The sequence below is a fragment of the Gigantopelta aegis genome, chromosome 5, assembly GCF_016097555.1.
Source record: "Gigantopelta aegis isolate Gae_Host chromosome 5, Gae_host_genome, whole genome shotgun sequence".
Taxonomy (NCBI): Eukaryota; Metazoa; Mollusca; class Gastropoda; order Neomphalida; family Peltospiridae; genus Gigantopelta; species Gigantopelta aegis.
The window spans coordinates 3,201,035-3,226,288 of record NC_054703.1 but is presented as its reverse complement, the minus strand read 5'-3'; the positions used below and the strand labels follow the sequence as shown (position 1 = coordinate 3,226,288).

The 25,254-nt window shown below is 35.4% G+C and overlaps 1 protein-coding gene across 1 annotated transcript in view; it reads left to right on the top strand.

Moving 5' to 3' along the window:
- The window catches only part of LOC121373473 (unconventional myosin-Vb-like), a 196,293-nt gene that overhangs the window by 101,641 nt on the left and 69,398 nt on the right, over window positions 1-25,254 (top strand). The window contains exons 28-32 of the mRNA XM_041500138.1: window positions 1-32; window positions 2,842-3,006; window positions 6,454-6,621; window positions 12,462-12,588; window positions 17,916-18,105. The exon at window positions 1-32 is cut by the window's left edge and continues 55 nt beyond it. Coding sequence (XP_041356072.1) covers window positions 1-32; window positions 2,842-3,006; window positions 6,454-6,621; window positions 12,462-12,588; window positions 17,916-18,105 — 682 coding nt within the window. The remainder of the gene's footprint in view (window positions 33-2,841; window positions 3,007-6,453; window positions 6,622-12,461; window positions 12,589-17,915; window positions 18,106-25,254) is intronic.

The following is a 25,254-nucleotide window of genomic DNA, read 5'->3' as shown; positions in this document are numbered from 1 at the left end:
AACGAGCCATGGAGGAAGTCACAACACCAAAGGTGATTACACTGGTCACACAACAACACTGTCCTTTGTGATCTAGAGGATACTCCCCGAGTGTCTTGTGATGTCATAATTTATCAGCACGAGACGCGAAAAACGTAGCCCAGTGGTAAAGCGCTTGCTCGATGCGCGGTCGGTCTGGGATCGATCCCCATCAGTGAGCCCATTGGGCTATTTCTCGCTCCAGCCAGTGCACCACGACTGGTACATCAGAGGCCGTGGTATGTGCTATCCTGTTTATGGGATGGTGCATATAATAGATCCCTTGCTGCCAATCGAAAAGAGTAGCCCATGAAGTGGCGACAGCGGGTTTCCTCCTTCAATATCTGTGTGGTTCTTAACCATACGTCTGACGCCATATAACCGTAAATAAAATGTGTTGAGTGCGTCGTTAAATAAAACAGTTCCTTCCTTATCAGCCCGAGTTGATAAAAGTATGAAATCCGAGGCTTGCCGAGAATTTTTATACTTTTATCAACGAGTGCTGATAAATTATGATATCACAAGACAACGAGGGGGGTATTCTTTTTATCATCCATTATCATTCTTTTCATTTGCGACAGTTGTAAACAATGTCAGTAATGTGGGTTGAATGTCATCGGTAGCCTCGTTAACTAGCAGAACGGCAGGTTTAGCGCTGAAACAAACACAGTGATGTAACAAAACATTGTCTTGTGATTAAAATTTGACCAATCAAGAGATTGCGGAGATATCGCAGAAGATATCACAAATTATCGTGCCAACGAGATCTCCTACAAAAGCCTTTAATGGATGATGATTTCATTTATTATTCACATGGTTCAAAAATAACCAAGTTGTTGTTTTTCGGGGGTGGGTTTTAATAAACACCACAAACAATTAACACAGATACAAAGACATTTTTTGTATTTTTGACATTACAAACATGGATGATGATGAGATGAATGGTGAAGCTGCAGTATTTCCATTTCGGTATGGGACTACTTGACAGGGCCGTGCTCCATGCTTTCTGTCAGTTGAGCTATCTCGGTATCACCCGAGCCTTGGGAACACGGAACCTGCAATGCACCCCGGGTAATCATCCTCCATGTGGGGTCATACACTCGGGAGACAAAACCCATAATCTTTGTAAAGTGGGTGAAACTCGGTGTATGTGGCCTTACACCTACCCGTTGAGTCTAGCCGGGCACTCACTCTGGGTTGGAGCCGGTACTGATATGAAAAATCCCCCATTGCCATACGAACTCAGTACCTATCAGCCAGAAGTCCGATGGCATAACCACTACACCACCGAGGCCGGTAACATGACCGAGTTAATAATAATCATACGAAGCACACATGTAATAACAAGTGTAATGACGTCATTTTGGGAAGTGACATCATAACATGATGTTCCTTCTCCAGTCCTAGCTCAGACTGTGCATTAGAAATATGACGTCATTTCCTTCTAGTTGTGGCCAAAATATTTTGATTTGGGTCTTGTTATTCATAAAGAAAACAACAATAATAATATGGATAATAAAGAAATTATTACACTCGTGTGTGAGTCGTACTAATTTTACGAAACTCGTGTCAGGATTCATATATTATCCTTGCTCTCGCTCGGGCAATACAAAAGTCCTGACAAAAGTCGTAATATCAGTACGACACGCAAGCTCGTATAATAATCTCTATTTACTTACATGTACCTTTGTTTGACACCCAATAGCTGATACATATTTTTATGCTGGGATGCCATTACACATTGATTTAATGAATCATTCAATCATTCATTCATTCATTCATTCATTCATTCATTCATTCATTCATTCATTCATTCATTCTCTGACATGAACCATGGTAACAAAGTCGATATATTTGGTAACAAAATCGATATATTTGGTAAAAAATCATAAAACATATTAAGGACAGAATGTAGCCCAGTGTTGAAGTGCTCGACTGATGTGTAGTTGATCTAGGATCGATCCCCGTCAGTGGGCCCATTGGACTATTTCTCATTCCAGCCAGTGCACCACAACTGGTATACCAAAGGCAGTGGTATGTGCTGTTCTGTCTGTCGGATGGAGCCTATAAAAGATCTCTTGCTACTAAAGGAAAAATGTAGGGCGTATCGTTTCTTAAGACCATACATCAAAGTTTCCAAATGTTTAACATCCAATAGCCTATGATTAATATATCAATGTGCTCTAGTGGTGTCGTTAAAATAAAATAAAAAAAATTACACTTTATGCATATAACTGTCATTGCAAGAATATAACAGGTGATTACCCCATCTTTGAAAGAGAAAAAAAGAAGTTACATTTACCCAGATTATTACAAATAAATGTAAAAAATATGACACTTGTAGCTATGATATAGCTACTTTAAGATCCACATCTGTAATTACATGTAGCTATTAAGTATGGAACAGGGGGCGTAATTCAATAAACACTCGCAAATTTGCGATCTCGCAGGGCATTGCCCAGATTATTACAAATAAATGTAAAAATTAGGACACTTGTAGTACGATATAGCTACTTTAAGATCCACATCTGTAATTACATGTAGCTATTAAGCATGGAACAGCGGCCTAATTCACTAAACTCTCGCAAATTTGCGATCTCATAGGGCAATGCTAAAAGACTTGCAAAGATGATGCTTTGTTGTCTAGCAGAGCCTAAGAGAGCTTTGAGAATTAGGCTCCAGGCTCCATATTCATAAACGTACTTAAGTCAATGTATGATACTTATCTATGTACTTTAAGTATGTATTTAGGTATCATACATTGACTTAAGTACGTTTATGAATATGGAGCCAGGTGTTTACTCTTTCTGTTGCCTGTGATAGGATGAGAATCTTGACGTGGGTCTGCTACTCAAGCTGCAGAGTAAGGTGAAGGAACTGGAGAAGGACAAACAGAAACTCCGCCGACAGATAGAACGACTGGAGGACGCCAGTCCTAGCGGGTCGCCCACGGCAATGATTACTGACTCTGCATTTAATGCACTGAAGGTGAATAATTTCTTTGATATAATTTGTTTGTTTTTTTTGTGGGTTTTTTAGTATGACAACCATAACTGTCTTGTCCATAGTAGTGGTTTTGAGGAAAACAACTTTGATTTGAAAATATTTCAGAAAAGTCCTAAAATAAAGTAATTTTAGTTATTTATTTAAAATTATTTAACTTTTTATCCCACTTGTTGCTTGTACATCTCTGCAAATTAACTACATTTCAAAAAAAAATAAAAAATTACCCAATAAATATTTAAAAATTTCAAACAAGCCCCAAAAGGAAGCGATTTTATCAAACCTATTTAATTTTGTATACTTCCTGTTGCATGTAGCCTACATCTATGCAAATTATCTACAGTAAAAAAAAAAAAAAAAAAATAGATATAAATAAATAATTTTAAAAATAATTTTAAATACTCTGCAAAATAATGTTACAAAGTTGGGACAGAGCCATGTCTGGTTATCATGATCAGCCCTTGATTTATTGATGTGGTGTTTGGTGACTTTTTGATGCTTTGTTATTTGGTTTTATGTTTTTGATTGCTAAAAGTTCACATTTTGTTAATTAATAACCCATACTAATTTTTGAGTTGTCAATTACAGGTCTTCTAGAATTTTTATGAAATGCACTAGCCATGGGATCAGAGGTTTTTAAAATTCACTAGTCATGATTAAAGATTCACTAGCCCAATTTTACTTCACTTAATACAATTTTAATAAATAATAGTAATAACTGGATTTGTCACCTAAAGAGGGAGATAGAGCTTAAAAACACTAACTTTTTTTTTTTTTTTTTTGGGGGGGGGGGGTGCAGGCAGGATATTCATATTTACAAAACCAGACTTAACTGCAACATTTGACAAAATATTTTCACTAGCTGTCGGGCATGGCAATAGTGGGGAGTGGGGCTACCATAATCTAGAAAGCCCTGCATTAAAACATTTGGTGAAATATTTTTCTTTAAAACATTTTAATTTCTGTTATATTAAATAGCCCAAATTAGTATCTTAAGGACAGTTACCTTAAGTAATGATTGACTGTATGGAAATCCAAAATTGGAAAACATTTAGACAAAAATTTGCTTTTGTTATAATTATCTCCCTATCTTTATTAAATGTTGAAAGATAATTGTAACGAATACGATTTATGTATAATTAATAATTTACAATAATCAATCATGGTATAACACTAAAATTTATATTTATTTGATTAAATTTTAGTTTTACTGAAGCAATAAAAATAAATATTTGTTTTATCTTGTCCATATTTATTACTGTCAAGTGGTGTTTAAAATGAATACTTTTATGGAAATCAACCAGAGTATAAAACCTAAAGGGACAGACCCTAGTTTCAACCCGTGGAAATTAACACTAAGTTTAGTTAATCTACAAACCTGTAACACATTTGGATAAAGTTACAATTGAGTGAAACACGAGTCTGTGACTTTGAAATGGTGAAATACCCTCTAAAAATAGATAAAACTCAACTCCACAACTGTTACTTCTCAGATGCTCGTGCGTTTTTAAAAATATGAGAAATGTATTTTGTGATATTAAAAACACCAGGATGACCAAAAACACTTTGAATGTATGGAAATTAATAACCTAAACAATAAAAGCTAAATAATGTCTTGATTTCAGTCATCAAACACGGCTTTAATAGTAAAAAATATGCCTTAGTGTTTAAAAACTAGGGCATGCCCCTTTAATGACATCTAGAGCTGCTTGATGCAGTTTGTTTTGTAAGTGAGATATATTATTTGGTATGATGAATAGAAATTGAATTTTGATTTTACATTAAAGTATGTTATTGACACGCTATTGTATAGCACAGCAGCCCTTCAAATGTATCCTGTTATCATTTTCCCCATAGCTTTTGTTGTATTGCCCAGCCTCGATCACTTGCTGTTGAATGTTTACATTTGTATTGTGTTTGTAATGTTTGCACTTTACTGATGGCACTGGCAGAAATTTAGATAATGAATGTATCTGTAAGTGGGGGGGGGGGGGGGGGAACGGGACATAGCCCAGTGGTAAAGCGTTCGCTGGATGTGCGGTCGGTCTGGGATCGATCCCCGTCGGTGGGCCCATCGCTCCAGCCAGTGCACCACGACTGGTATATCAAAGGCCATGGTATGTGCTATCCTGTCTGTGGGATGGTGCATATAAAAGATCCCTTGCTGCTAGTCGAAAAGAGTAGCCCATTAAGTGGCGACAGCGGTTTTCCTCTCTCAATATTTTTGTGGTCCTTAACCATATGTCTGATGCCAAATAACCATAAATAAAATGTGTTGAGTGCGTCGTAGGGTTTAGATTGCACCAAAGCTGATGTGGTAAAGGGTGCATTCAAAATCATGGCTTTAGATTGCACCAAAGCTGAATTGATAAAGGCTGTTTTCAAAATCATAGCTTTAGATTACACCAAAGTTGAATTGATAAAGTGTGTGTTCAAAATCATGGCTGTAGATTGCACCAAAGCTGAATTGATAATAGGTGTGCCCAAAATCATGGCTGTAGATTGCACCAAAGCTGAGGTATGTCAAAGGGTGTATTCAAAATCATGGCTGTAGATTGCACCATAGCTGAAGTATGTCAAAGGGTGTGTTCAGAATCATGGCTGTAGATTGCACCTAAGCTGAGGCAATATAAACAAGCACAAATTAAGTACAAACATGCTAACCTCAAAACGTGTCACCTCTAAATCAATGGAATGTTAAGCTGTAATTCGATTCAAATAACTTGAAATGCATTTCTGAATACATACAACTCTTTACCAGCTATTGTTAACTTTACTGCACTAAAAATACCTTGGTGTGCTCAGAACACACAAAAAGCCTGTCGTGTCCAAATTAGTTAGATCCAAAGCCCTGGTTTAATTCTGCGATTGTAACTTAAGCTGAATTTTGAGTTATATGTATAATTACTAAGTTTAACATCATGTGAGCTCATATTTGCTGCCTAACATATGAAGTCAGGCCTCAAATTTGGCAAATAAGAGGGCAAGGCCAACTGGCCTACATCATTTGAGATTTTGTCTGCAGTATTACAACTAGAATCCAGGGTAACAAGGCAAACTTCAATATCAGAATTCAAAATAAACAATTGTGAACAGTTTTTTATGTTTTTGTAATAAAAAAAAGAAGTTGAGATTTTGTCTGGGGAATTATGACTAGAATCCAGGGCAACAAGACAAACATCAAGAGTGCCCATTCAAATTGAGACTGTTTAATTTTCAGGGCATTAGGGCATTTGACTATAGGGCATTGTGGCAATTTGCCACATAGCTGTCGTTAAATTCAAGCCCTGATGATGTTTACATTCAATAACAAGGACAATAAAGTCGTACATTATTCATAGTTTTCTGAGGTATTTAAACAAATATTCCTTTACTTTATACATTTTAAGTTTTTTTTTTTTTTTTTTTTTTTCTGCACGTTTTGGTTCACAGGAGCAAATGTCAAATGCTGATGACGTAGCACTTGTGATTAAACTTCAAAAACGTGTCAAACATTTAGAAATAGAAAAAAATAAACTCTCCGATCAGTTGGAGGAAAGAGATGAACAAGAGGAAATTCCCTACCAAATGGGCACTGATTTTGCTTATGGCAGTCTTAAGGTATTATATATACAACATGTACATGGCCAGCTAGAATCTGTCTCATATAATCACATAATAGGCAGTCTGATGTTATCTTTTCTCTACGGGAAAAACAGCCACTTAATATCTGTTAAAACATGCATCCATTTTATAGCTCACTTTCGTGTTGACCATAGTTTGACACCCCAATAGCCGATGTATTTTTCGTGCTGGGGTGTCGTTAAACATTCATTCATTCATTCCATTTTATAGAGCAAAAACTATCAAAATCGGATTTTGTGTAAAACTTTTTTTTTATTATTTTTTTTTTATTTTTTTTTTTTTATTATTTAATATTATTTTTTGTTCTTGTTCTTAGATCATCTTTTTTTATTTTTTCATTCATTTACATTGTATGTGAAAAAGTAAAGTGGATGTTTAACATAGATCTAATTTCATACCATACATGTATATGTGGCTGTTTTTCCTGTGTATATTATAACAATGAATTGATCACATGAAAATGCTGAATTGACTTAATAAAATCTAAACAGAATTTCAAAATATTAATTCTTTTACATCAATTTATGGCAAAATATTGTAGCAAAATCCATGATGTTATGGTTGTTGTTTTATGTGGGATTTTGTTATTGTTTCTTTATTTTTTGGTTGGGGGGGATTTGTTTTTGAAAATTAGACCAGTTTTTATACATTGTACATTGAAAATATTTCAGAAGGGTACTTTAATTTCTACTATGTAATTTACGTTCATCCAAGTACATGTATGAAAAAAATAATCATCCGCAAACTGTGTGAATCGGCAAAACCATTCTCACATATATTTGCGGATGATTATTTTTTGTTCATACCCAGATGAACGTAAAAGAAATAACAGACAATACTTATAATTAAATTTGAATCATACAGGCTAATATAATAACACTAAAACATCATACTTTATTCTGAATTATTTTTGGTCCATAAGTTATATCACTCAGTAAGACAACTTTGCACATATAAAATGGCGTTCCCTGACGATGCAATTTTTACGTTCATCGAGAAATGAACAAACTCTCGTTTCTACATCTGGACCAATGGGATGACGTTATGTTGTAATGAATATAACAGAAATTTAATTATTAAATATTCTGTGTTGTAATATTTAAAGCATGGGCTTAATCTTTGTTTGATATCATTTTGTGCGATCAATTCAATTTCTTTTATTTAAGCTTAGAGCTAGCATGTATATTTTGCATCTTGCATTAACTATATCCTTAACCATGCTAATTATGCACACTTTTATGTTGGTTTTGGGATATTCTTTCTTTATTACACAAGCGTGTGATATCCAGGTATTTTATACTTAAATATATGTAGACAGAAAGACAGACACCCTCAGACAGACTGACAGACGGATTGGATGGACAGAAAGACACAGAGAGACAGATGTATATGATTATAACATAGAAATGTCTTTAGAATTCCGTATTTATCACAAACTTTCTTATGTTTGTTTTAATTACGTATTAAAGGCATACTGTCACGGATTTAAGGACCTTATTTCTCTAAAAATGGATAATAAATAAAAATTACATTAATTGTTGGAAACCAAATCTAGCTATCGCATCACCTTAACTGAACCATGATGGAGTGAAATCCATGTCAACCCTCTCGACAATTTCAGTTTTTAAATTATGGGCCATTGCCATAATTCAAATATTTTTACAAAATATCATTAATAAATGGAGTATGGTGGTTATGAAGATGGTTGAATAAAGTACATTTAGGGACAAATCAAATTAGTTTTGTTCTGGTAATACTTTGTTAGACCATTAAATAGGTCGGTGATCTGTGACGCCTTTAAAGCCTAATGCAGATCATTAAAATTGTGCTATTTTATTAAAATACTGTGGATTTATCCAGAATTCCAGATTTTTTATCCTATGTAAAATGTTTTCCATTTTTTGCTGTTTGTCCAAAGTGTTCCATATTCTGCATCCAAAATGTACGGCGGGACGTATCCCTGTGGTAAAGTGCTCACTCGATGCGTGGTCAGTCTGGGATCAATCCCCGTCTGTGGGCCCATTGGGCTATTTCTCGTTTCAGCCAGAGCACCACGACTGGTACATTAAAGGCTGTGGTATGTGCTATCCTGTATATAGGATGGTGCATATAAAAGATCCCTTGCTGCTAATTGAAAAGAGTAGCCCATGTAGCGGCGACAGCAGGTTTCCTCCCTCAATATCTGTGTGGTCCTTATAACCAAGTGTCCGACGCCATATAACCATAAAATAAAATGTGTTGAGTGCGTCGTTAAATAAAACATTTCCCTCCTAAAAATTATGTTTTTGTATACATGTACATTCTGAATAGGGGCCAATTTCAGACCGTTGTGCAACCCAAACTTTTAGTTCCGTCTCATATCTGACCCCGAATATTAAACTTTTGTACAGAATTGGGGCGAGATATAGCCCAGTGGTAATGTGCTCGCTTGATGCGCAGTCAGTTTAGGTTCAATCCCAACCACTAGCTGGACCCTTTGAACTATTTCTCATTCCAGCCAGTGCACCATGACTCGTTTATCAAAGGTTGTGGTATGTGCTATCCTGTCCGTGGGATGGTGCATATAAAAGACCCCTTGCTACTAATGGAAAAATGTATCGGGCTTAATTCCTTTCTAAAACTATATGTCGAAATTGCCAAATGTTTGACATCCAAATCAATGTGCCCTAGTGGTGTCATTAAACGAAACATTTAAAATTAATGAACAAAGAGAAATCTTTATTTTCATACATATGTAGTTCTTTAACAAAATGTCTGCTAAATTCATTTCAGTTGCACGTGTGATATTTTCTAACAATTAACAGCCTCGTTTAGTATTAGATTTAATATAGTGTACAGACTTTTAATAAACTAACCTTATAATTATATTAAAATACTCAATCCTAACATTAATGTCATGTCAACTTATAGTAATTATTGAAGTATTTGAGTAATTTTAGTTTATTGTGTAACAATCAAGTTATTAGATTGAGAGTGGGAGGGAGGGGAGGGAGGGGGGGGGATTTCTGCCAGAGGGTAAAACGGCTATAGGGGTTTGGCACCATATACCAAATGTTTTTGACAGATGTTTTTTTATTTATTTTTTATGACAAAATTAATTACCCGTATCATTACTGTATGATTTTCTTAACCCTAACCCTAAATTTACCCATTTTCTTTCTGGGGGGAGGTCCCCCATACTCTCTGTTGACTGGTTGATTTCAATTCTACAACACCATACCCAAAAATTTCTTTCTGGCAGAAACACACTGGAGGGGGGGAGGAGGGGGGGGGATTCAGCTTAGTTGGTAAAGTTCTTACCTTAGATGCTGTGGTATATCAAAGGATGTGGTATGTGCTGTCCTGTCTGTGGGATCCCCTGATGGTAATGGAAAATGTAGTAGATTTCCTCTAAAGTATACAAATGTACATGTAGATGTATTAATACATGTATTGATATGTACATGTCAGAATTTCAAATGATTGACATCCAGTAGGTATTATGATCAATCAATGTGTTCTAGTGGTTTTGTTAAACATGCATTTCATTTCAAGTTATTTTTGTGCTTATATCCAGTTAAGGTTCAAGCACGCTGTCCTGGGCACTCACCTCAGCTATCTGGGCTGTCTGTCCATATAACCATAAATAAAATGTGTTGAGTTAGTCGTTAAATAAAGCATTTCCTTCCTTCCTTTGTCTGTCCAGGACAGAGGGTTAGTTGTTAGTGGTTAGTGAGAGAGAGAAGAGGGTGTAGTGGTCTTACACCTACCCAATGAGTCGTTAAAACTCACTCTGGGTGGGAGCCGGTACCGGGCTGTGAACCTTGTACCTACCAACCTTATGTCCGATGGCTTAACCACGACACCACCAAGGCCAGTTTTCATAAACAGAACAAACTTTAACTTTGAATTTATATGTTTTTGCAAGAATGGAATTTGCAAGTCCTTAATTAATAAATTGTATATAATACATTAAAGTTTATTAACATTTCTGTAGATTCTGTCTGTCGTAGTTTATTATAAATATTATTTTGAAAACATTTTATTATTTTCACTTGACATTATACTCTTTTAAACATGTATATTTTCAATGGCTCTCTGTTGGTTTGAAATCCTTTTAAGTTTTAATATCTACATGTAAATGCATATGTTCGTTAATTTAGTGTGATTTAAAGGCACATTGTCACAGACCACTGACCTATTTAATCGTCTAACAAAGTATTACCTGAACAAAAATAATTTGATTTGTCCCTAAATGTACTTTATTCAACCATCTTTATAACCACCATACTCCATTTATTAATGATATTTTGTAAAAAATAATTGAATTATGGTAATGGTCCATAATTCAAAAAACTAAAATTGCTGAGAGGGATGACATGGATTTCACTCCATCATGGTTCAGTTAAGGTGATGCAATAGCTAGATTTGGTTTCCAACAATAAATGTAATTTTTATTTATTATCCAATTTTAGAAAAATAAGTTTCTTAAATCCGTGACAGTATGCCTTTAAAACAAAAATGCTGTTAAATCTGTTCCAGTAATTTGATTGCATAAGCCTACATGTAGTTGACTTTATAGATACATGTATGAGTATAATGTGTAGTGCAAAGATACAGTATAATAATATTATTATAACACGTTTTATAAAACACAATATTTCACTGGTTTAGAAGGAACATATACATGTAGGTGTTACATTCTACTTTTACAGTACTTTGCAAAATATAAATAAATAAATTGACAACTAGGTTTTCTCTTTGGCATGGGCCACATATTTTTGTAAATTAAAATTGAGACAATTTTAATACACTATCAATTCACCACATTGTCAAGTTTATGTATCCATATGTTATATATTTTTATAGTCTTTTTCTGATGTCATTAATATATTGAAGAAATGTTGAGAACAATTTTGTTGTTGTAGATAGATATATTCATGATGTATTTTTATAGAACATATTACCGCAAAACTGGTGAACAAATACATTAATTTGAATGATGTTTTTTATGTTTTATTTGGGTGGGTTTTTTTGGGGGGTTGTTGTTGTTTTGGGTTTTGGGGGAGTGGGGTTCTGCATAAATATACTGATGGAAAGAAATAAAGGATCACACGGATAGCAACAAGAAATAATGACTGCATCAAAAATCAATTCATATTGTCAGAAGTTGACTGGGAACATATAGGCAGCACATTCAAAACTACAGACATTCAATCCCACATTTACCGGCCTCGGTGGCGTTGTGGTTAGGCCATTGGTCTACAAGCTGGTAGGTACTGGGTTCGGATCCCAGTCGAGGCATGGGATTTTTAATCCAGATACCGACTCCACACCCTGAGTGAGTGCTCCGCAAGGCTCAATGGGTAGGTGTAAACAAATTGCACCGACCAGTGATCCATAACTGGTTCAACAAAGGCCATGGTTTGTGCTATCCTGCCTCTGGGAAGTGCAAATAAAAGATCCCTTGCTGCTAATCGGAAAGAGTTGCCCATGTAGTGGCGACAGCGGGTTTCCTCTCAAAATCTGTGTGGTCCTTAACCATATGTCTGACACCATATAACCGTAAATAAAATGTGTCGAGTGCGTCGTTAAATAAAACATTTCTTTCTTTCTTTCTTTCAATCCCACATTACAACTTGGTATGAAATACAGACATAACTACGCTAGTTGTGAATTCAATTTGGTCTACAATTCGATGTGTATTTCTTCCCATCAGTATATTATTTTGTCTTACATGTTACAGCAATGAGCTTGTTAGTTTTAACTGCAGACGACAAGGTCTTATATCGCCTTCTTCTCTGTATAATAACATTTTGTGTTGTACGTTTGAACAGATGCAGGAAATGCAGAATGAGAATGACAAACTGAAGCGCGAGGTCCAGGCTCTGACTCGGTCGATCGCGGAGAGCACGACCTTCGAAAACAGCGGCAAGATGTCGCCGGCAGGAAAGAAGTTCCTTGGTGAGTGTATTACTACGCAAGGTCATGCATTCCTACACACGGTCGTGTATTCGTTCATTTGGTAGTTTTCAATAGGCTATTGATTTATTTAGTGAGTGAGTGAATGAGTGTGAGTGAGTGAATGAGTGTGAGTGAGTGAGTGAGTGTGTGTGTGTGTGTGTGAGTGTGTGTGTGTGTGTGTGTGTGTGTGAGTGAGTGTGTGTATGTGTGAGTGAGTGTGAGTGAGAGTGAGTGTGAGAGAGTGAGTGAGTGAGTGAGTGAGTGAGTGAGTGTGAGTGAGTGAGTGTGAGTGAGTGAGTGAGTGAGTGAGTGAGTGTGAGTGAGTGAGTGAGTGAGTGATCAATTGATTGATTGATGCTAGTTTTGGAAACGTCTTCATGTTCTAATTAAATACAGTTTGCATGCTCAAAACATTTGTCTTGAAACATTCGTCATCATATTCTAACATAATTTGCATGCATCATGTTTTAATCTAGTTTTCATCATCATTTTAACAGTGTCTTTAATAAAAGGTCTATACATGTCACAATATTAATTATTATAGTTTAAATGAAGAGTGTTTTTACAAAACAAGATTTTAATTTGAGAAAAACTGGGGTTTTTTTTGCTTTAACTAGTCATAACTTCATACGTTCTTGTAGGCATATGGACTCCCATTTTTGTAAGGTGGGGAGACTGATTTTTGCCCAAAATAAACGAAAATGCCCAAATCTGAATAACAATATTTTTTCATGTTTGTTTTACTACCAAATAGTTATATAGGGTTCTAAATGAATCATAACTGCATGATGGCATGGATTGTGGAAAATGGATGCATATCAAAGAATTAATTCTATGGTTGTCAGTAACTGGATATAACATTGTACTGTATATACTCCACTTCACTACGGTGCACCGAATACCAGTTTAGTATTAAATGGAACGAAGTGGTGCAATATCAACTGCTGAAACCAATTAAGGCCTTTTGCATAAATTACTAGATCGGGTAATTGAATAATAGTCGGTTTGCACGGAGCCTATGCAATTGCGCGGAACCTACTGTACATCAAACAAGCAATTTATTTGGTTCTATCTGTATATCACCCAATTGTGGACATATTTATGGGTTTTGTAGAAACACTCTTCAATTGTATACGCAAAACGTATCCATTTCTAATTAAAAATTTTAGCAGCTTTTTCAGTAATAGCTAGCTACATGTATGTTTTGCATCAAGTTTTAGCCTTTTACTTATTGCTTTGCATGGGTGTAGTCTTTGTAATCTAAAATGCTTGCATTGTTAATTTTCATTTATATATTACAACACTAGAATTGGCACTGTAGCACCATGTTTTGAATATAATAATGTGTCAAAAGCACTATAAACATGGTCCTCGAGTCTTGGTGGTGTAGTGGTTAAGCCATCGAACTTGAGGCTGGTAGGTTCCTGGTTCGCATCCCAGTACCAGCTTCCACCCAGAGCGAGTTTTAATGACTCAGTGAATAAGTGTGAGACCACTACACCGACTTCTCTCTCACTAACAACTAACCACTACATGTAACTCACTGTCCCGGACACACAGCACAGATAGCTGAGGTGTGTGCCCAGGACAGCATGCTTGAACCTTAAGTGGATTTAAGCACAGAACCAAGTATAAACAAACAAACATGCCATGGCCCTTACATTTAACACAATTACATATAAAAGAAATAAGAAATTATACACCACAACTAACAGCAAAAAAACAAAACAAACAAAACCTGTATCTTTAGTGTCAGAAGTTAACCATTTTACTACATTCAATCCCACATAAAGCATTTTTGTATTATATACAAACATTATAAGCTAATAATATAAATGAAATTTGGTGCACAATTATTTTGAATTCTGTGTTTCTTTAGTTTCATTGGCTAACAATTATTTTGAATTCTGTTTTTCTTTCATTTCATTGGCTAACAATTATTTTGAATTCTCTTTTTCTTTCGTTTCATTGGCTGTGGTGTTTGTGTTTTGGTCTTTGTTTCTCAACTTGCTTTTTGGGGCTGCATGTTAATGCTGCTACTTTCTGCACTACTATCATTGTATTAGGCATCAGGCGATTTGGCAGCCTGAAGCGAACATCATCACCACTCAAGGGTAAGCTTGTGGTACAGTTTTTAGTCCCCTACCAGTCCAACCGGAGAGGATTACAGGTTTTGTCCATGTCCTTCTGTCTGTCTGTCTGACTGACTGTCCGTCCATCTTTTTCACAATATTAAAAGATATTGAGCTGACATTTTGTTTTTAGCTTTACAATGTACTGTTACAGATCAAGATTGACTTTCATAGCAATTTACCAGGTCAGGTCAGGTCAGGTCAGGTCAGGTCAGGTCATAGGGTTTAACGTGCATATTCAGAGCAAGCTGTTACAGCACGCGCCTGTCAAAGAGTTGACTTATGCTGGCTCTTCCATCCAGGACAGGACTGCAATTTACCCATATTTTGACAGAGTTTTTTCCCATGAACTTAGGAAATACAAAAATAAAAATTGTTTTCCAGACCCTTTTTTTTCCGAAATGCTTCAAGAGACTGATTTGAAATTTTGGCTATAGCTTCATCATGTACTGTTACAAATCAGTTTTGACTTTCATGGCAATTTACCCATTTTGAGTCAAATTTTGATACGAAAATTTGTTGGGCTCGGTAGGGGACATGTATTGCTTGTTATGTTTTTGTTTTCAGGAGGGGCCGTATCTAGCTCAATCAGTATACATATAGCCTTAGCCAGGTTTTTTTTGTTATACAACATGCTACGACATTTTCTGTTTGGCTAATAAAATATTCTTTAAATTAACCACAGTTTAATACATGTAGTTTTCAAGGAAATATTAAATGTATATCTCAAACTGATCTAAACCAAAGTCTGTTCGAGAGTGAGCCTTGCTGAGGTGCTTGGGATCAAACCCCCTTGGTGGAACCATTCTCCGATTATGTTTTTTTTTTTCTTTTCATCCCAACCATTGCTCCACGACTGGTATATCAAAGGTTGTGTTATGTGCTGTTCTGTATGTTGAAAAGTGCATATAAAATTAAAAGCTCCCTTGCTGCTAGTGGGAAAATGTAGTGGCTTTCCACTGAAGACTGTGTTAGATTTGGGGGGTTTTAGGTGGGGGTTTTAAGGGGTTTAATGCATATCATACATTTACATGAGCTTGTTCATAGCTGACATGTTTTTTTTGCATTTTGCTGTTCTTTCTTAGCTTCTGTATAGTTATACATGTATTAATGTGTATCAAAGAATTTGTATCAGCAAAGCTTTTGGCATGATTATTACACAGTCAGTGTTTCTGCCAGAAAGAAAATTTGGGGTATGGCGCTATGAAATTGAAGGCCTCCCCCAGAAAGAAAATGGGTTACGTTTAAGGTCAGGGTTAAGAAAATGATACAGTTATGATAAGAGTAATTACTTTTGTCAAAAGTTTTAACTTCAAAAAACAAATCTGCAAAAAGTTTGAGGTATGGCGCCATACCCGTTTTACCCTCTGGCAGAAACCGTGACAGTCTTAGAAGTGTTAACCAAATTAACCATTACTATCTCTTTAAATGTATTTATCATCATGATGGTAGGTTATATATTTTCCTTTAAAAACAGATTAATTTTAAACCTTAAAATATTAAGCATGCATTACAAAGAAATATTATTTTCAATATAGAAATAATATGTAGGTACATGTATTTATATGTTTCATATAGAGGTACATGTATGTTGTTATATGAATATTTCAGATGCTTCACAATTTTTATTGGGTATTTTTAACATTTCATCCGTTTTATAAAATATTTGCTGTTTTATAGAAACAGTATCTGTTTTGCAATGAGATCTGCTTATTTATAAAAAGATCAGCTGTTTTATGTAGAGATCTGCGCCCCCCAACCCCCCAAAAAATTCAGCTGTTTTATATTTAAAAAATATGGCGTTTTATAAAAGATGTTATGCTACATTATAAATATTGGCCAATCCCAAAATCATTTATTTTTATGGTAAAAAATATGTTTTATACATTGTGCATGATGTGCTGTTTTATTAATTTTTTTAATCTGCTTTTTTATAAAAAGATGTGCTGTTTTATAAAGACATATGTTGTTTTATTGGCTGTTTTGGGGGGGGGGGGGGGGGGGGGGGGGGGGGGGGGGGGGGGGGGGGGGGGGGGGGGGGGGAATGTGTTTTAGAAAAATATGTTACTTTATAATTATTGGCCAATCCCAAAACTGTTTATTTTTATGGTAATCCAAAAAGGATATCTGCTGTTTAATTAAAAATATATATATTGTTTTATACATATAAAAATAAAAAAACATCTGGTGTTTTGTAAAGAGATCTGATGTTTTAACATTTGCAATTTTATAAAAACATGTGCTGTTTTATCAGCTGTTTTAAAAATACATGTATCTGCTGTTTGTAAATAGAAAAACACTCAACAGTCTGTCATATCAAATGTTAACTTCATAATAAAATTGTGAAAAATTAGCTATACAGTTTAAATAGAAAAATATATGTTACTTTATAATTATTGGCCAATCCCAAAACTGTTTATTTTTATGGTAATCCAAAAAGGATATCTGCTGTTTAATTAAAAATATATATATTGTTTTATACATATAAAAATAAAAAAACATCTGGTGTTTTGTAAAGAGATCTGATGTTTTAACATTTGCAATTTTATAAAAACATGTGCTGTTTTATCAGCTGTTTTAAAAATACATGTATCTGCTGTTTATAAAGAAACCTGTTTTATAAAGTGATCAACTGTTTTATATTTAGAAAATACATTTATTTTAGAAAAATACATTAACCTGCTGTTTATAGAATGATAGTACATATGAGCAGTTATAAGACATCGTTGTTTTCAAATAAAGTTTGGAAATTTTAGCAAGGGTATTTTGTAAAACACTTTGTGGAGCTTATATGAAAGCTAAAGTACAACATGTAGGAATAACACATTTTACTCATTATTGGGAATACAAAGTTTTGTATGCAGTACAATAAATGTAAACTGTATAGCTAATTTTTCACAATTTTATTATGAAGTTAACATTTGATATGACAGACTGTTGAGTGTTTTTCTATTTACAATATGACACAGATGAAAAAGCGATAATTTAGTTGACAATTTTATTATAAAGTTAACATTTAATACGACAGGAAGGAATTGTGTTACATAACGATGCACTCCACACATTTTATTTACGGATATGATAGGCATTGGTTTAATGAACTTGAAGTGATAATATAGTTGACAATTTTATTATGAAATTAACATTTAATACGACATAAACTGTTGATTGTTTTATCAATTTCCACTGACACAGACGAACTTGAAGCGATGCGAGATGAGCTGGACCGTAGAAGAGAGGAATGTCTTCACCTGCGGGCCACTCTGGCCGACCGCAGCATCAACGCACACTCCATTGCCAAAGAGTCGTACGGCGGCCATGATGAAATTGTCAACGAAGACGACGAACTCGTGATGGCTTTCAAAACTCAGAAAGACCTTAACAGGTAAGTGAAATACATTTCTTTTCTTATTTCATTATTGTCTTGCAGAAAGTTTTTAAAAGGTGAATGAAATGCATTTCTTTATTGTGTCACAGAAAGATTTTAACAGGTGAGTGAAATATATTTCTTTATTGTTTTAAAAAGTGAAATACATTTCTTTATTGTGTCACAGAGAGATAACAGGTGAGTGAAATACATTTCTTTATTGTGTCACAGAGAGATAACAGGTGAGTGAAATACATTTCTTTATTGTTTTAAAAAGTGAAATACATTTCTGTATTGTGTCACAGAGAGATAACAGGTGAGTGAAATACATTTCTTTATTGTGTCACAGAGAGATAACAGGTGAGTGAAATACATTTCTTTATTGTCTCACAGAGAGATAACAGGTGAGTGAAATACATTTCTTTATTGTGTCACAGAAAGATTATACCAGGAGAGTGAAACACATAGACAATAACTTACGAGTTACGAGGAATTATGGATTATCTGTCCCGATTGAAATTAATGTTGTCAGTCACGAGCTTCAGTGAGTGAATAACAACATTAATTTCACGAGGGACAGATAATCCGTAATTCCGAGTATCGAGTGGGTTATTGTATTTATTACCCATAGTGTAAATAGTTTAGAAACTTAAACTTTAAACTTCTTACATGACACAAACTATATAATATACAAGACGTGAAAGTCTGAAGAAATTGATGACGTCATGAAAGAAAAGCAATGACGTCAAAAGCTATCTTTAGGTACACAAATCTAATGTAAGCAAGAGAAGTCACATTCGTAATGAATTGATGTTTCTAGTGGAAAGTGAATACACTACATAGAAATTTGTTTTATTTTAAATTTATTTATCTAAACATCCACGGTTGTTTGTAAAATCTAATCAACAAGAGACTTGACAGTCGAGGAAACCGATGACGTCACCAAACTAACGTCATGACATCAGCTGGGAAAGATATCGTTCCCTAGAGAAAGATAGAAAATATATTTACCCGCATCTCACTGCCCACATGGGTAATAAATTTCTTTATTGTACGTCTCACAAAAAGATTTTACCAGGAGAGTGAAATACATTTCTTTATTGTACGTCTCACAAAAAGATTTTACCAGGAGAGTGAAATACATTTCTTTATTGTACGTCTCACAAAAAGATTTTACCAGGAGAGTGAAATACATTTCTTTATTGTATGTCTCACAAAAAAGATTTTACCAGGAGAGTGAAATACATTTCTTTATTGTCTTAACAGAAAGATTTTACCAGGAGAGTGAAATACATTTCTGTATTATCTCACAGAAAGTTTGTATTATATTGCATATCATGGTACATCCTACCTGTACTGATGCATTCAGTCATTTTTGTATTTCTAAACAAACCCGTAACAGGTTATTAAGTGAGATATTCATTTTTATTACACACCAGTGTAAGATATTACTCACGTCATAACAATTACTCAATATATCTAACTAGTGTAATATTGGCACAGGGCAGACTGGTGCGGTAGTTTTTTAAAATTTTAATGAGGGTCGCTATTCGAATGATCTTATGTTGCATGTCCCTGCAGTAAAATAAACTGGGTGCATAATGCATCCTTTTTACAAATGCAAGAAAACATTTGAGTGCAAAATTGCTGTCACAGTGTGGAAAATGTTTTGTTCAGATATTATTAATGTATCTAACCGTGTTTCTACAAAACAGTGTAATTTAGAAGTGTACCATTACAAATTGAATTTGCGATAAGGTACGTAGGCTGTTATATTTGGGCCTAATTGTGTATGAAGCCAAAAAGATGTTGTAGCAATTTGTGTCTGTTGTCAAACTGTTATTCTTTTGTTTTATGGCCCTATGTACAAAATGTCAGCGTCACATCTAGTCAATCCCATTCACTCAGCTCAATCGTTGCTGGTCCGATCAACAATTCAGTCATTACTGTGAGTTTTAAACACCTGACAGTGCAAGCGTCTTGTCAAAATCTAAACTTTACATTGCTGACGTCTCTTTGCTCATTGTGACGTCGTTAAAGTTTATGTGCGACATAGATCACTTGCTGACCCAATTCGTAGAAAAATAACGTGTAGTAGGTATCGACATCTGCATCTGTGTTGTATAGCTTGTTTGCAGTTGGTTTGTAATAAAGAAAATACTAAACTAGCTTGGTTGTCATACCAGATGCCAAACTTATTGACTTGTTTCATAAAAATGGTATGAAAGGCAAGTTCGTTTAGTATTCTGTATGTATCCTACAGAACGTAGTCCAGTGGTAAAGCATTCGCTTGATGCGAGGTCAGTTTGGGATCGATCCCTGTCAGTGGGCCCATTGGGCTATTTCTCACTGCAACCAGTGCATCACAACTGGTACATCAAAGGCTGTGGTATGTGCAGTCCTGTCTATGGGATGGTACACATAAAAGATCCCTTGCTGCTAATTGAAAAGAGCAGCCCATGAAGTGGCGACAGCAGGTTTCCTACCTCAAAATCTGTGTGGTTCTTAACCATATGTCCAACGTCATATAACCATAAATGAAATGTGTTGAGTGCATCTTTAAATAAAACATTTCCTTCCTTGTATCCTACACAAAGATTTACATCTTTTCTTCTTTTCTTAATAGCTAATTGATGTAATATTCAAAAAATGTAATTAGGAATTTCAACATAATGAAAACCTACAACCAACTAATAACTTTTAACTGCTGACCATAACAAGTGATGAATTTGGTGTCAGGGGAAGTAACTGCGAGACACTTAGAGGATTTCTACTAATATGCCAGAGTTGTCTGTCTTTACTGGTTCTAGTATTTTCGCTGTAGGTACAAAGCTAAAGTTAACAGAAATTGTTATTTGGTTATTTTAATGAATATCCATGTACATCAGCATTGGAAGTAGTGGGTGGGTGGTGGTGGGGGGGGGGGGGTAGGACAAGGGGAACTGGCCACCCCAACTCTTCCGACTTTGTGGTGTGGGTGTTCATGGAGTGTAGACGGTCTTTTATCTCTGAAAGTGACGGTCTTTTATCTCTGAAAGTGACGCTCTGAAAGTGACGGTCTTTTATCTCTGAAAGTGACGGTATTTTATCTCTGAAAGTGACACTCTGAAAGTGACGGTCTTTTATCTCTGAAAGTGACGGTCTTTTATCTCTGAAAGTGACGGTCCACTATGAGGGGGCTGGACGTATAGTCCAGCAATAAAGTGCTTGTCTGATGTGTGTTTGGTCTGGGATCAATCCCCGTCGGTGGGCCCATTGGGCTATATTTCTCATTCCAGCCAGTACACCACGATTGGTATATCAAAGGCTGTGGTATGTCAGGGGTGCAGAAAGCATTCGCCCGCTCGCCAAATGAGAGTAAAAATTCTAACGGACGAGTTAAGAAATGCAACGACCAGTCCGACGGGCGATCTGTCTTTTTTATTTTGTTGGCTACGTGATGTTGATCACTTAATAATGTTTTGTCAATATATCTATATATATCATTTGAAGTGAAGACACTGTATTTTATAATATTATTAATAATATATTATTCTATAGACTGGCGGACTAGTAGAAATTATTGCGGGCTAGTAAATTATAATTCGTTCTCGTCCGGCGGGCTAGTGAAATATGTTCCATTTCTGCACCATTGTATGTACTATGCCTATAAAAGATCCCTTGCTACTATAATGGAAAAAATGTTGCGGATTTTCTCTCTATAAAACTATTACGTAAAAAGTACCAGACAGAACAAAATCAGTTACAACATGATACAGGTGTAAAATATAATGCTGCATGGGTCTAAAAAAAAATGAACTGCTGTTTGCTTTTCGCAGGCTGCTATTTCGAGCCTTACATTGTAAAAAATAAATAAATAAATTTAAATTATACATTTAACTGATTTTGAATAACTGGATGTATAGGCAATAAAATAAAAATTGTACACATGGTTTAGAGTGATTGTGTGTTATATAGCAACTTCACATATGCAATAGCAATACCATCTGAATGTCTGGATGATGCAGTTTTAATGGAGTTTAGGGGTAGGGCTGTAGCCTAGTGATGCGCTGTTGGTTTGAGATTTTACCAGGCCGTGGTATGTGCTATCCTGTGTCTGAGGGAAAGTGCATATTAAAGATCCCTTGCTACTACTGGAAAAATGTAGCGGGTTTCCTCTCTAAGATAACTGTCAAAATTACCAAATGTTTGACATCCAGTAGCCAATGATTAATAAATCAATGTGCTCTAGTGGTGTAGTTAAACAAAAACAAACTTTAACTTTCAAGTAGGTACATTTGTAATTAACAAAAAATGGATACCAAAAGATTACGGGTCACGATTATTACATGCTTTACAACAATTTCACATATGGAATAGTAATAACAACTGAAAATTGGATGGTGCATTTTTTAATGGAGTTGAGTATATTTTTTAAAATGAAATTTTATTTGTTGTATTTTGGCAGTGTTTTCTCACAGACGATCACATTTACTGCTGTTCCTCTTAGTTTGCACAGCTGGCTGTGTCGTACATGTTTGTAAAGTGAATATTTTTAAATCTCTGTCGTCTTTATTTTAAAACCAGTTCTCTATATAACTAGACACTGGTTCTGTTTGTTTGTCTGAATTTCTTTTTTAGAGGTTATGTGTGTACTTTGGTAAAATTGTTTTTATTTTTGGGGGTAAAACTTAGCCTGAGACATGTTATAGAATGGCATGTCCTGTCTGTTTGGTGGTCTGTGTGTGTGTGTGTGTCTGGACATCGCCATTTCACTTTTGTTTTTTAACACCTATGTTTAACCCTTTCCAGACAGAGATATTTTCGGTATTCGTGAACTTTCCCAGACTGGGTTTATTTTAAGATTTTAGCTCAGTCGGTTGAAAGAAAGAAAGAAAGACATGTTTTATTTAACGACGCACTCAACACATTTTATTTACGGTTATATGGCGTTAGACATATGGTTAAGGACCACACAGATATTGAGAGAGGAAACCCGCTGCCCCCACTTCATGGGCTACTCTTTTCGATTAGCAGCAAGGGATCTTTTATTGTTTGAGTGCCCGCCTGAAGTGGTTTGCGTCGCAGGATCATTCAGCTGATTTGGCATTTTCTCGTTCCAACCAGTGCACCACAACTGGTCAAAGGCTTTAATTTCTGTCTGTGGAAAAGTTCATATAAAAGATCCCTTGCTGCATTAGGACAAATGTAGCAGGTTTCCTCTGATGATTGTGTCAGAATTACTATATATACTCTTCAAAAAAAGTAGGGGAACTCTAATTAGGGGATAACCCTACTGTGTTTTCCGATTTGCGGACGTATATTGGTGGTTTTACTGTCACAAATTTAGTTTTATTGGCGACGCATCCGCAAATCTAAAAACACAGTACGGTTATTCCTATTCTAATTAAACTGTTTGCTGGTTGATTTTAAATAAGAAATTGTCAATTTTTTAGTAAGAATGACGTGATTAGGCAGCCCATTAGCTGGTGACGTCATTAGGCAGCCCATTAGCTGGTGACGTCATTAGGCAGCCCATTAGCTGGTGACGTCATTAGGCAGCCCATTAGCTGGTGACGTCATTAGGCAGCCCATTAGCTGGTGACGTCATTAGGCAGCCCATTAACAGACGATGGGTGGTCGGACAGTTAGCGGCTCGAACATAGATGTGTAATTTGACATATTTAATCAGTTCTCGTGATTAGATAATGACTAATATGTTCATTTCTGACATAAAAACTTCTCAGTATTTAACGACTTCTGTACATATATGAATGCTACAGAAATTGTCTTTATGGCATCATTACAAAACAACCCTGTTCTTTGCTTAACCTATGACGTATTTCTCCCAGAAAATTTGCAACTGGTATATCGGGGATTTTACCACTTGAAATTTTTAGTACAGACCCAATCAGAAAGAAAGAAAGAAATGTTTTATTTAACAACGCACTCAACGCATTTTATTTACGGATATATGGCGTCAGACATATGGTTATGGACCACACAGATTTTGAGAGGAAACCCACTGTTGCCATTACATGGGCTACTCTTCCGATTAGCAGCAAGGGATCTTTTATTTGCGCTTCCCACAGGCAGGATAGCAAGAACCATGGCCTTTGTTGAACCAGTTATGGATCACAGGTCGGTGCAAATGGTTTACACCTACCCATTCAGCCTTGCGGAGAGACCCAATCAGATTCGTTCTTACAAATGTGTTGAATTAGAATAAGAATTTACAAGTGTCAAACTTGTAAAGTATATTAGCTGTGGGGAATGGTTATATGATAATAGTGAATTAATTGGGCAAACATTACAACCGGTAGTGCAGTATTACAGTAGGTGTTATGACTACCAAAGATCTTGAAGGACGATTGGGGTCAGAAGAGAAATTTGAAAGTTGGCATTTTTTTATCAGTAAATCACAAGTTCAAACAATAAAAATGACTAAAAACTAAACAATAACAACTGTATGATCGACAGAATGAAAACAATTGACAGAAATAATGTTCCACAGTGATTAATGGACCTTCCTGGAAATTGTCAAAATCAAGAATGACACCCCACGCACGTGTACGGAGCAACTGCGTGATGCATGTGCAAACTATGGAATGTGTTTTGGTGTGTTGATAAACAGACCTGAACGTTCTTTACTAGGATGTCTATGGTCTAATAGTTGATATTAATATTTCAGGTTCCCCTACTTTTTTTTAAGAGTATATTTGACATACAATAGCTGATGATTAATAAATTAATGTGCTCTAGTGGTGTCTGTGGGAATGTACATATAATGTTAAGATTTTAACTTAATTCTGACCATGCACTGGATTACCATTTGACAGAAATAATGTGGAGTGGGTACAAGTTTTATAACTATTACTGAGATATTTTCACTGAAATGTTTTGTAAATTCATAAAATAATGTTCATGTGTGAAAGAATAAACGTTATTTTCGTAGGGTTTTTTTAAGAGTTAGAGCAGTTAAAGGGACAGACCGTAGTTTCAACCCGTGAATATTGACACTAAGTTTAGTTAATCTACAAACCTGTAACACCATTGGAAAAAGTTACAACTCAGTGAAACATGAGTCTGTGACTTTGAAATGGTGAAATACCCTCTAAAAATAGACTAAAACTTGACTCCATAACTGATACTTTTCAGACGCACATGCGTTTTTAAAAATATGAGAAA